The sequence below is a fragment of the Dasypus novemcinctus genome, chromosome 25 (genome assembly GCF_030445035.2).
Source record: "Dasypus novemcinctus isolate mDasNov1 chromosome 25, mDasNov1.1.hap2, whole genome shotgun sequence".
Lineage (NCBI taxonomy): Eukaryota > Metazoa > Chordata > Mammalia > Cingulata > Dasypodidae > Dasypus > Dasypus novemcinctus.
Window position 1 is genome coordinate 19,305,154 of NC_080697.1, and position 12,820 is coordinate 19,317,973.

The window sequence follows — 12,820 nt, forward strand, 5'->3', positions numbered from 1 at the left end:
GAATCCAGACTCTCCCACCTTTTAGCCAAGCAACGTTGAGTAAGGTCTTTAACCTCCCTGAGCCTCAGTTTTCTGACTCAGAAGCGGGGCTAATAAGAGCTGCATTAGAGTCTCAGCACCTGGCACACAGCGCCCGTTAGAAGTCTGTAGCCGTCATTGGCAATTACTGTTATTAATTACCATATCCACTTTAGTTCTGAGGATGGAGGCCTCTGTAGTCATGTAACTTGGGTGCTCTGTACCCACTCTCCTGACTGTTCAAATACCCTTTACTTGGTGCCTTATATAAAGTTATATGCGCCCTCCCATCTCTTGTGCACTCCTGATGGGTAAGCGTCAAATCAAGGCAACCCTTGCTTCCAAGCTGGCTCTAACCAAGCCTGGACTGTGTGTGGCTGGAACCAAGAGAAGCCCCCAGCTCAGCCAGCCGTGCAGGCCCTAGAGAGTTCCAGTATTACAGAGGAGGGCAGCCCTGGTCCAACAGGACTGTGGCAAATGCAGGAGCTACGCCATAAAGAGTTGGTGTCTCCCTTACGGGAGAATTCCAGAATCTCTGGGTTAATCATAATATGGTTATTCTGGAAAAAAGCTGGGAGACCCCTAATCCAATTCCTTAATTTTACAGATGAGGAAAGGGAAGTCCCAAAGAGGCCATGTGACCTGTGCAAGTTCACAAACTTAGAACAAAAATATAAAGTACAGGATTCACTGTCCAATGTTCCTGAACTACAGTGTACTGCCTCTTTTAAAGAAAAAAAAAGAAAGTTAATTTTTTGTTATACAAGTAATATATATTTATTATAGGAAAATCAGAAAACAGAGATAAGCAAAAAGAATATTAAAATCATCCTTAAACCTAATACCCACAGATAATAGCTATCACCTTGGTGTATATTTCCTTTCACATTTTTTCTAAGCATGTGTATCTGTATGTATTTTTAAAAAGCAGATATGTTGCTCTATGTATTTAATAGATACTTTTGTAATCTGCTTTCCTCATTCAATAGGTTTACATTTCCCATGGCAATAATTACAATTTTTAACATCATTTTCATAGCTATAGGGTATTTCCTCTTATGAGCATTCTGCAATTTATACAGCCCACCCTCTATTTTAGACATTTATATTTTTTCCATTTTTTTACTACTATGAACAAAGCCTCAACACTGTAGCTAAGTGTTTGCACGTAAATTTCCTAAACATTTTGGGATAAGGAATTGTTGTATAACGGGTATGCTCTTTAAAAATTAGGGGAAAAAAGCCTTTTGATCCATTTTGCCAAATTGCTTTCAAGAGTGGTTGTTTCACTTTAGACTCCCACCATATTATACTTCTTTTGGGAAAAGAAAATCTGACAACATGATTTTTGATGTACTGGTGTATGAAATAGAAACCCATGAAAAGAAAGACGCGCTTGGTGAAGGGTCTTACCGCGCTCTCTTTCTGATGCTGTTGCCCTTTTCTTCAGCACCTGGACTTTCAAAACGACTGGAAGCTCATCAGCGTGTTCTTCAGCAATGCAAGTCAGTGTCACCTGGGTGCCTCTGCCCAACAGGTACAGTGCAGGCAGGGAGGCCAAGGGACTGCAAACGTGGGGGCTGGGAGGGGGGAGAGTGACATCAGGTGAGGTGCTGGGCTGATGCTCCTATTTGAAAATTAGTGGATATGCGTGTATGTATGTATTTATGGATGGATGGATGGATGGACAGATGGATGGATGGGTGGATGGAGGGGTGGATGGATGGATGGATGGACAGATAGATGGATGGATGGATGGAGAGATTTAAGAACTCCAGGAACCATTCACGTGGGACAAGAATTTTTAACTTACCATCCTTCATAGAAGGAAAAGGAAAAATGAATATAGACAAGCTGAGTCTATGGTCATTCTGCAACTGAGGAAAATCAGCTCCCAGTTGTTAAAAGTGATTTTTGTCTCATTTAATTCTGATTTCATGTAAGTACTGAATTTAGAAAATAAAGCAGGTTGTAGACTCTGTTGTCCCTCCTTGGCCATGACCTTTAGTTGTACTGGGAAGATGGCTATTTATCTAGGTGGACTGTCTCTTCCAGGTTCTTTGGCTTTTTCCTGGAAACGGGACATGAAATTTGTGGCTTCATTTATTATTATGAACGTGATGATCTAGAAATTAAGTACTCATTGACGATCCTGCAAGCTAGGTCAAGTGAAAGTGTAAGGGTGATGTAAGTGGCACACAACCCTTTCTTCAGGGGTCTGCAACCCAACTGCCTGCCCACCATCCTCTCAGACATGCTTTCCAGGGCACAGGATGCTGGAATGGGTGAAGTTTCCAGAGATGCTACTCCTTGTCTTTATGCGCCCCTCTTCTACAGCATATACTCTCTACCCTTCTCCAAAAGCCCCCCGTCAAAACCCCCATTCCTTTAATGATGTTGCACTGGGGGAAGGCCACCTCTCCCCACCAGCTCTTCCTGCAGATCTCGGGGTACATAGCAAACAGGTATGAAGTTTTATTGCTCCAGTTCCCCCTTTGTTGGTTGGCTCTTTTCTCTAATGCAAGTGAAATTTATTTATATACCCTGCTTGTTCTCTAGCCTCCATCTTTTGGACATTAGGTACACAAATGTTTACTCAGGAACGCGTGATTTCATGCATTCAAGCACACAAACAAGCACTGAGGCATTGCTGCTTTCCTCCATCTATCCATTCATTCCTCCATCCCTCCATCCATTCATTAGTTATGATATTCATGTACAAATGCACTCTCTTCTTTTAGGCACAGCATATGCTATTGTATTTATGATGAGTTCATCCATGTTAGCATTAGTTTGATTTTTTTCCCCATGTACAAATGCATTCATGGATGCTTACACTCATTCACGATTTCTTCCCCACATCATGTCTTACACTCAGGCATTCCTAGGGGAATTCTTGCTTTCTTTCGTGTATTGTGTACTTAAGCATTCTTGAATATATAATACATTCATACATGTATTTATTCATTTTTGCATTATTTACTTTTATTAACTTTCAGCTGCATGAGCAATACACAAATGCTTTCTCCTTTTGAAAAACTAAAACATTACAGTGAAAGGTAAAACTAGGCTTCGGCTACCACATTCAAACCCAGTTCCTCTCCCTACATTTCTAAAGAGAGCTAATTCTATGAGTTGCAATACATCTTTCCAAACATTTTCCGTATCCATGAACTACAATTTATTTCACAGGTGTGTGTATGAGAGAGGGGGGAATATTTAAGATGAAGAGTATCATATTGTATGTTCCACTGAGCAATTGCGTGATTTTCTTTTCACTCATCAAATATTTTCGAGTTCTAGTCATATCGATGTAAATGGATTGAGTTTATTCCTGTTACTTGGTGAAGAGTACTCCGTTGTGGAAATTTACCTCATTTATTTTGCCATTTTCCTACTGCTTGCCCTTTGGGGAAATTCCAGTTTTTCACTATTGTAAACAATGTGCTAAAAAACAACTTTTTGAATATGCACAAGTGTTTTTTTGAATATGCACAAGTGTTTTTCTAGATACTGTGGTTTTCAAATGGTAGATTGCAGGTACATTCATAGGTTAAAAAAAAAAGTTTAAAGATTTGCATACAGAATAGAAAGAAATTAGAAACAGGATGGAATGAATGATTAAAGTTCATTGTATGTAGCAAGTGAAGTGTTAGTTCATGAAATTTTTGCTTCATTTTTATGCAGATATGTATGCTGGGTTGCAATCATACTGTGAGTCACGGTCAAAACAGAATGAAGAAAAGGGCCTGGAGTAGATTCTCAGAGGTAGACATTAGTCATGGGGTGTGTGCACTTTTCATTTACTAGAACTTGCCTAATTGCCCCCCCCCAAAGTAGCAGAAGCCATTGACACTCCCACCAGCGTCTGAAAGTACCTACAACCTTCCCACCACTTCTTACATCAAACAATGATTTTCTGTCAGTATGTGGCGTTCCCTCACAATCTAGTCATATTAACATGTACAGATTGAGTTTATTCACACTTTCAGTTCATTGCAAATTGACCGACGTGATCATGTTGTGCTTTTTCTAATAAATTGTTTCCTTAGCCTTTACTCCTAGGAGTAGGATTCTTCAGTCAAAAGATATGAACACTTTTAGGTTTCTTAATGAGACTGCCAGGATGCCCTTTGAAGGGCTGACACCTGTTTCTAATAGCATTTACGATGAATAAATGTGTGCGTGTCATCAGCTTCGGGCTTTATTTTCTTCCTTCATTATTTTTTCCTCCCTCCTAACTGATTTTTGACCTTACTATTTAGTAAAATCATTTATAGATATGAATGGAAATATGTGAGTTCCTTGGGAGAAATAAACTTTCTCCTGACGTCGGGTTCAAGGAGGAGCTTGTTCTGAGTGACCTTGGGTAGGAGGATATTTTCTATGAGAGCCAGGTCTTCCACTAAGGAGCAGGCACAGTTGGTGTCCCCAGGAACAACCTTCCAGGGCCTGCAGTGCCCTGCGGTTCCAGCCCTGTGCGCTGGGAGAGAGCTGGGCACGGCTTCCTCCGGTTGCACTAGAGACAGGAGTGCCCTGAAGGCAGAAGAGATGGGCGGTGAGGATGTTTCTAGACAGAGTTCCCAAGGCTCCTCGGAAGGGAAATGGTGACACTGAAGGTCGTGCCCTGGCCTCCCCAAGGACAGGGGAAGGGGGCGTGGAGAGACAACGGACCTTGCGGTTTCCCCTGCGCTGCGGCAGCGCTGTCTGCCTGCACTCCCAGCCCGGGTGATTGGCAGCTGTCCCCAGCGTCACCATCTATGTCCCCCTGGGAAAGAGAGCAGCAGCTCAGCCTTCCTTGTCTTCCTGTCTGTGCCGAGTCACCTCGGGGGACAGCTGGTTTGCAGGAGGCTTAGAGCTGGTCGTGTTCATTTTATTTTGTTTGGGTATTTTTACACCGTAAAGGTAAGCCAGGGTCGATTTTCGAGCAGCTCTCATTTCGTTCCTTATTTTTATTACCTGCAGGAAAAGGGAGTGTGGGGAGGGGTAGCGAGGCCATGTGTTAGAAGCCCACTCAGTGTCTTTTGCTAGGAGCCCTTTTCTTAATCAGGGCAGGACCTGGTAAAATAGCACCAGTGGATGCAGCCGCCGTGGCAGACAGTTGGGTGGCTCCTCAGGAAGCTAAGTATAGAAGGACCATATGGCCCGGCAATCCTGCTACTAGGCATCGACCCAAAAGAATTATAAGCAGGGGCTCAAACACATATTTGCGCACCAATGTTCACGGCAGCATTATTCACAATTGCCAAAAGATGGAAGCAACCCAGGTGTCCATTCGCTGATGAATGGACAAACAAAATGTGGTAGATACATACAAGGGAGTAGTATTCAGCCCTAAAAAAGAGTGAAGTCCTGATGCATGTGACAACATGGATGAACTCTGAGGACATGATACTGAGAAAAATAAGCCAGACACAAAGGGACAAAGATTGTATGATCTCAATGACATGAGCTAATTAGAATAAGCAAACTCACAGAGTTAGAATCTAGAATATAAATCACCAGGGATTAGACTGGGGTAGAGAATGGCGAACTGATGTTTAATTTGTGCAGAATTTCTATTTAGGTTGATTATAAAGGTTTAGAAATCGATAGTGGCAATGGTAGCACATTACTATGAGCGTAATTAACAGGACTGAGCTATGTCTGTGAATGTGGCTGAAAAGGGAAGTTTGGGGTCGGGTTTGTTACTAGAATGAAAGTAAGAAGAGAAAACTTGGGACCGTATAACACTGTGAACGCTGTCGATGGACTGGGGCTAATAGAACAAAGTATATGCACATTCTTTCAGGAAATATAACAAACATATGACACTAATACAAGGTATCAATAATAGGGTAGTATATGGAAAAAGACATCAAATGTCAATTAAAACTAATTAAAATAAATTTTAAAAATAGCACCAAGTTGTTCCAAGGCTCATTCTCGCTTGGGACCTTGTTTCAGATCAAAGGGATTCCGTCAGCCTGGGGAAGCCCTGGGCTCCCATCCCTCAGCCTGAGCTTCAGAAGTGTGCCCGGCGTGTTCTACCTTGCCCTCCTCTTGGGTTGGCTCTCTCCTCCCCTGGAATTTCTCCCTTGCTGGAGTTTGGCACCTCTTGGTGGATGATGGGCTGAGGGAACCAGAGAAGAAACAAAAATCTAGGAAGCTCCAGGAATTCTGCCCTGGTGTGTGGGAAGCTGGAGCCTGGGTCTGGCCTTGGTCACGGTCATCTCAGCAGGGTCAGGGCCCGGTGGCCGGGAGCTGGGCCTTGGAGCTCCCTCCTGCCCCCTGCCCAGCACGTCCCTCCTTTCACAGGAAAGGTCCGAGACGGGTGGCCTGGACGAGCTGACCGCGGCGCTGGACTACCTGCACCAGGAGGTGAGGCCGCGGCGCCAGCAGCTGCAAGGCCCCGCCGGCTGCCCTTCTGGAGGCGGAAGGGCCGGTCCGGGTTTACTCTCAGGATCCCCCGATGTTCCTGGGGAGAGCTTCTGGGAGGAAGCAGGAATGGAGCGGGGTTCCTCAAGAGGACGCCAGGGCCCCCACTCTCCCTTGAGGCCACTCGGCCCAAGTCTGGAGCGGTGACAGCCAGAGGGGACCGAGCGCATTCGGGCTTTCCTCTTTGGAGACCGTGGTGGACAGGGCCGGGGGCAGCTATATGCTCTCGCCTCCTCAGGTGCCCCCCTGGGGTGGTGGCTTCTCCATGGGACCCGCAGCCGCCTCGCCACCGTGGGTTTATTCCCCGGCCCCCACAGGGGACGGCGAGGGATGCTCTCTGGGCGTCACGGTCGGCAGGGGTGGCAGCTCTGGGTGGAGCCGGCCGAACGCCTCGCAGAGGAGCCAGGGCTCCCGAGGCGCCTCTGGGCAGCTGCTCGCCTTCTTCCCCCTCGTGTCCTCCTAGGTCCCCAAAGCATTTGTGAACCTGGTGGATCTTTCCGAGGCTGCGGGGGTCTCTCACGGGCATCAGGGATCCAGGCTCAGGTAAGAAGGCACGAGGAAGGACCAGCACTTGGTGAGCAGTACCAGGTACCGGGTGCTCAGCGGCATAGTTCACTTGCATCAAGTCCTTCAATTCTCCAGCTTAATCCTGGCGGGGAAGCCAAAGAAATGGAGGCCCAGAGAGGTTAAGTCATGTGGGTGAGATCACACAGCTAGTGAACAGCAGAGTCAGGATGGGGGTGTTGGTGTGGGGAGCAGCCAAATACCGTTGGACTGAGTTCAAGGATAAAATGTTCAATTGACGTAGAGCCAGATGCCTTACCCTGCCAGAAAGATTTAAGAGTGAAACAACGGGTTTGGCCAAACATTGCTAAGCTGAGAGGAGTTGCTTCTGGAAATTGGAAAGAAAACAATTAATTTAGCCTAAGTGTATTTTATCTTCACAGAGCTTGATTCCCAATAGATTCTGGAAATTTTCCAAAGAATTTAAATTCGTGGGACCCAAAGTCTAAGCTTCCTGGCTTTGCCCCCCAGAAAAGTTCCAATGGAAAATGTGAAGGCAGGGGCAGCTGGAGATGGAAGCAGTGGAGAGGAGAGCGGGCGGGTGTTGAGGGGAAGAAGGTGTACTGAGGAAGGAATCAGAGGAGGGGGAGGAATTGGGGGAGGGTTCAGGTGTGAGTAGCGGGGCAGGGGAGAACACGGCTCCCTGAGTTCTCCCCAACATTTGCTCCCTGCCTTCTGCCTCCTCCAAGACTTCCAGCTCCTCCTTCGCCACTTCCTAAGAGCTCCCAGGTCCTACCTGCCCCCTTCCTCCCCCAAGGGACGGCCCCCTGGCACCCCAGCTCAGCCCCCAGCCCTCTCCTTACCGGCTCATTTTAACCCGCAGCCCCCCAGCAGAGCACGACCGCTGCTCCGAGGCCACGTCGAAGCTGCCCAAGGCTGTGATGCAGGGGGCCTCCCCGGTGAGCCCGCTGGGGAGGGGGGCTGTCGGCTGGCAGGGGATGGGGGGGGTGCGTCGAGGAAGAGCCCAAGGGTGGTAGGAAAGGTTGGCCCCCGTGGGAAGTTAGCTCACGAGCCGCCAGGAACCAAGGATGGCTGCTGGTGATGCACCCTCCAGCAGTGAGTCGATCTTCCTAGAAGTAAACTTCTCCTGGGCAGTCCTGGGGGGAGGGGCGGGCACTCTAGGTGAAAATAGAGAAGAATTTTGCAAAGTGCACCGAGCTGTGTGGCTGGAGAGCTCCGGAGCTCGCTTTGCCCAGACTGTGCCTTCCAGTTCAGAGAGGAGACCCCTGGGAGTGTGGGTGGGGGAGCGGGTGTAGCTCTGTGGCTGAGCGCCTGCCCCATACACACAAGGTCCCGGGTTCGATCCCTCGATGAAAACCCTGGTGACTGGCAGCCAGCAGCCTGGAGCAGAGTTCCCACTGCCACGGCTTAATGTGGTGGCTTTTGCTAAAGAGGAGGGTTCCGTTTGAGGCTGGGTGGTGCGGCTCTCACTTGGGAAGCCACGTCTGGTGCAGTTCTTGGCACTTCCATCCCTCTACAGAACTCAGCCCTCGAAGAGACCCCGGAGCCCTGGCAGGACACTGGGCTGCCTTAAATTTCTTGAGCTTCCAGAGATACTGCAGGTCCCTCTCTCTTATGAACCTCCTGCTGCGGCTTCAGAGGAAAACCAGAAACCCAATTCAGTCCATCTTTGAGGCCAGAGCTTCCGAGAACCCCCAGCCCGGACGGGGCAGGCCCGGCCTCGCTCGGGCTTCTGCTTGGTTTCACCTCGTGGCTCCCTTCTTCAGGAAACCTGGGAAACACTCCTGGCCGCCAGCAAGTACAGCGAGCAGGAGCTCTTCACGGTCGTTTTCCAGCCCCTCTTCAGGTCGGCCCCAGCGCCTCCCCCGGTGAGTGAGGGCTCCGGGGCCGGGTGGAGGGGACGCCGGCGCCGCCTCTGCCCCCCGCCTCCTCTCCCTGCTGTCACCTCCGCAGAAGCCCCCACCCCGCCCAGCCCCACTGCCAAGTGCCCCTGGACTTTCTGCTAATTTGCAGAAGGGCAGGTGCTGAGCCCCACGCTTAAGAGCAGGCATCAAGCCCCAGAGTCCGGTTCCAAATCCTGCCTCTGGAACGGGCCAGCAAGTTGTCTGATCTCTCCAGGCCTTGGTGCCTCATCTGTAAAATCAGGATCGTTATTTTTTTAAGGATTTATTTTTAAATTTATTCCCCCCCCCGCCCCCGTTGTCTGCTCTCTGTGTCCATTCGCTGTGTGTTCTTCTGTGTCCGCTCGTATTCTTGTCAGTTGCACCAGGAAACTGCATCTCTTTTTGTTGCGTCATCTTGCCGCATCTGCTCTCTGCGTGTGTGGCACCATTCCTGGGCGGGCTGCACTTTTTTCATGCTGGGTGACTCTCCTTGAGGGGTGCACTCCTTGCGCATGGGGCTCCCGTGCATGGCACGGCACTCCTTGTGCATATCAGCACTGCACATGGGCCAGCTCACCACATGGGCCAGCAGGCCCTGGGTTTGAACCCTGGACCTCCCATATGGAAGGCGGATGCTCTATCAGTTGAGCCATGTCCACTCTCCAGGGTCGTTATTGATAGGCCCTACCTGAAAGGGGAGGGTGAGGAGCAAGTGACTTAAGATATGAAGAACCGAGGGCCGGGGCTGGCGCAGCACACGGCACCCCTGACCTATTGCGCTCATTTGGGGCTGAGTTTCTGGGGCACCAAGCCGCAGCCCTCCCTCTGCTCCCTCCTCTACCTCCACCCTTGGAAGGGATGGCAGGCTCGAGTTGTCACTGGGCCATTGCTCCATTGGTGCCACCCAGTGGTGGAGCCCTCTGGAGGGGTCCACACTTGAAGCCACGGGGCTTTCAGAAGCTTCTGGGCTCCTGGCTCCCTGTCTGCCAGAGTCATTGTGCCACCTCTGGGACTCAAAAGTAGTGGTTCAAAAGGAGGAGGAGGCATACTCGCTCCCCATCTCCTCCTGCTCAGCCCACGCCCTGTCATCCGTTCCTTCTGCCCTTTGGTCAAGTCACGTGTACCCCCACGGAGATGCGGAGGAAGCAGACATTTGACCTGCTCCCGAGAGCCCCGACCGCCCAGCCCCGACCCCCTCTCAACGCCCGCCACTACAGGTGGGGGTGCTGGGATGGAGGGAAAGGGTCTGGATGAACCATGCCCACTCACCTGCCGGCCAGGGAACGTGCCCAAGTGTGTGGCGGGTCCACGGCCTGCTTGGGGGCACGGGAGTCCCTTCCTTATTTGGTCCTTCTCTTGCAGGGAACACGGCCCCTGCAGGACCCCGCCACCCTCGCCCTGAATCTCTGGACCAGCATGGTGAGTGGGCCCCGGGCCCGGGGGGCTGCTGCGCTGGCCGGGGACAGGGGAGGGAGCAGAAGGAGGGCGAGGGTCTCCGCTCTGCCCACCGCTCTGGCAGATGGGCTACGAGTGCCGAGGAGGCCAGGACAAGGTCCCTGGGCCGCCAAGTGTCCTTCTCACACCCGGTGGTGGCCCCAGCTCCGACCGTCTGGGACTTTCACCTCCTCATCTCTGCGACAAGCCTGGACCTGAGTGTCGTGAAGTCCTGGGTTCAAATCCTGCCTCTGCCTCTCACAGGCCGTGTGAACTCAGGGTCTCCGCCCCCTTTCTGTAAAGCCCAGATCCCACCTGGGGAGGTGTGAGGAACAAAGGCAGTGGCTCGTGTCAAGCGGTAGCGTGGTCCTGGCCACTGTGAGCACGTGGCATGTTGGCCTTTCCGTTCGTGACTAGGGCAGGCTCTCCCCAGGCTCCAGAGGTCCCCCAGGGCCCATCCGGGAACAGCAGGGGGGACAGAATGCAAAATCAAGGGCTCTCCTTGCCTGCTGTGAGCCTTCCAGGGCTCAGACAGAGAGACCTGACTTTGCCATTTATTTTCCACCCTCCAGGCTGCCCTATTTTTAGAAACCCAGGGACAGAAACTTGTTTGTCTTCTTCCCTGGATTAGAAAACTCTCTCCCCAGCCCCCCAGCTGCTGCTGAGTACCAAGAGCAGCCGCACAGCAGCATGTGTCAGCTGGGGAGGAGGGGGCATGGGGAGGCAGCCCCTGGCCAGCCCCCGTCAAGGGAAACCCACTGTCCTTTGGAGAAGGCATTTGATTTCTTTGAACAGGTTAGTGGGCCTGGCTGGGATGTTTGCCCAGAAAGCCACTTTGCTGCTGACCAGGAAAGGGACCCCACCTCTCCAGCAGGGCTGCCCACCCTCCACCCCTCTCCGGGGGAGTAGGGCCCGTCATTCCAGTCAGTCAAACCTCTCTTCTCCCACTTCGCCTGTCTCCCAGTCAACTAAAGAGCACTCCCGCTGCCCTCTGCCCTCTGCCCTCTGCTGGAGACCAAGGAGGGCCCCAGGTGGAGCTGGGAAGGGCCGGGCGACCCAGAGGAACAAGCGTGACCAGCCCCCAGCCAGGAGCGGCGTACTGGGCTGTGCATGAGAAGCAGTTTGTGCAACGGGGCCAGGGGAGCCCAGGAAGGCGGGATTTGAATAGACTTGCAGGGAGTATTGGAGGCGGCCAAGGCAGGCATCCCCAGGCACAGGGACTTTGTGAGCAAAGGGCAGGGAGGAAAGGATGAGCCAAGTGCATCAGCAGGTCTGATAAGAGAGGAAACGGGGTGGAATTATAAGCCTGGAACTCTCTCCAGCACTGGAGAGGAGCTGGAGAGAGCACAGGGCTGGATCCTGGGTTCCTCTCTCTCTCTTTCCCCTTTTGTCTTGCCATGAATTGTTCTTGGTGGTAGTGGCAGCTGTGATAAGAACCACATGTCCTGAGCCCCTGCAAATAGGTGCGTGGCAGGCACAGTTCCTTGTAACCCAGCTGGGGATGCCAGAGCAGGCACACGGAGAGGGGTAGAAGGTCTCCCACTTCAGGCCGAAGGACTGGGGGACGATGGGTGTCTCAGGCGTGCAGAGGAGAAGGGAGCTTCTGCTCTCTGCAGGCCTCCCAATCCTCCACAGGGGCCACAGTTCCCCAGTAAGAGTCCCTTGCGGTTCCTGCATCCCAGGCCAGCGGGGAACAACGGGGGAAGGCAGGGCTTCCTGCAAGAGTCTCCCCAAGCAAAAAGCCAGACAGACAAAACGCCAAGCCGCCCCCCCAGCTCACGTCGCATGTACAGCTGCTAAAAGACACCGTCAGCTCCTGCAGGCATGAGTGAATCCGTAAGAATTTAAGAACTTAGCATGCCGTGCCAAGGGCTCTGGGCAAGGAGGCAAAAAGCCTCCACTGCTTTTCTCCTGGGACCCATCAGCCGAGTCTCCATACACAGGGGTCTCGGTGTTCTGGAGCCCCTAGAGCCGCGAGGGGCTGTGCAGGGGCCACGCCAGCATCTGCTCTCCCTAACCAAGTCCCGAGATGAGTGTGGACCCTGCGGCCGGTGAAGGGAGAGCCGCACACACCTGCATGCCGCCGTGCGCGGGGTTGTTTCTAGAACACACCTGAAGGAGCCCTCTCGGCTGACCTGGAGGTCCTGGGACAAAGCAGAGGAGGATTCTTTCATTCGGGGTGCAGCTCAGGGCCCAGGCCCTTTCTGCCTTCTTCGCAGTAATTTTAGGTAACTCGGACAGTAGTGGTTTTGCAGGGACCCACCCCCAGGGAGCCCGATTCCCGGACCCCTTCAGCCCCGCACACTTTCTTCCAAGCCCTGCAGAAGGTGCCAGAGCTCCAGGGTAGGATAAGTAAGATGGTGTCTACCCAGGAATGGCTCACGGTGGAGTTGGAATTCTCCGGAGAGAATTTTTAAGGCACTCTCCATGCCCCCCTCCCCCCACTCTCCCACACTCCAGTTCACGACCCGGAGGCAGGGAGGATGTGCGGAGGAGATAAATGCAACTAAAGGACCGAAAATTTGAGTAAAAGCACAAAAACC

General features: G+C 51.6%; 1 protein-coding gene across 1 annotated transcript in view; it reads left to right on the forward strand.

The window, feature by feature from the left end:
- The window catches only part of PLB1 (phospholipase B1), a 135,886-nt gene that overhangs the window by 37,720 nt on the left and 85,346 nt on the right, over window positions 1-12,820 (forward strand). Inside the window, exons 6-11 of the mRNA XM_058287651.2 lie at window positions 1,469-1,555; window positions 6,316-6,378; window positions 6,899-6,978; window positions 7,757-7,898; window positions 8,727-8,828; window positions 10,206-10,262. Coding sequence (XP_058143634.1) covers window positions 1,469-1,555; window positions 6,316-6,378; window positions 6,899-6,978; window positions 7,757-7,898; window positions 8,727-8,828; window positions 10,206-10,262 — 531 coding nt within the window. The remainder of the gene's footprint in view (window positions 1-1,468; window positions 1,556-6,315; window positions 6,379-6,898; window positions 6,979-7,756; window positions 7,899-8,726; window positions 8,829-10,205; window positions 10,263-12,820) is intronic.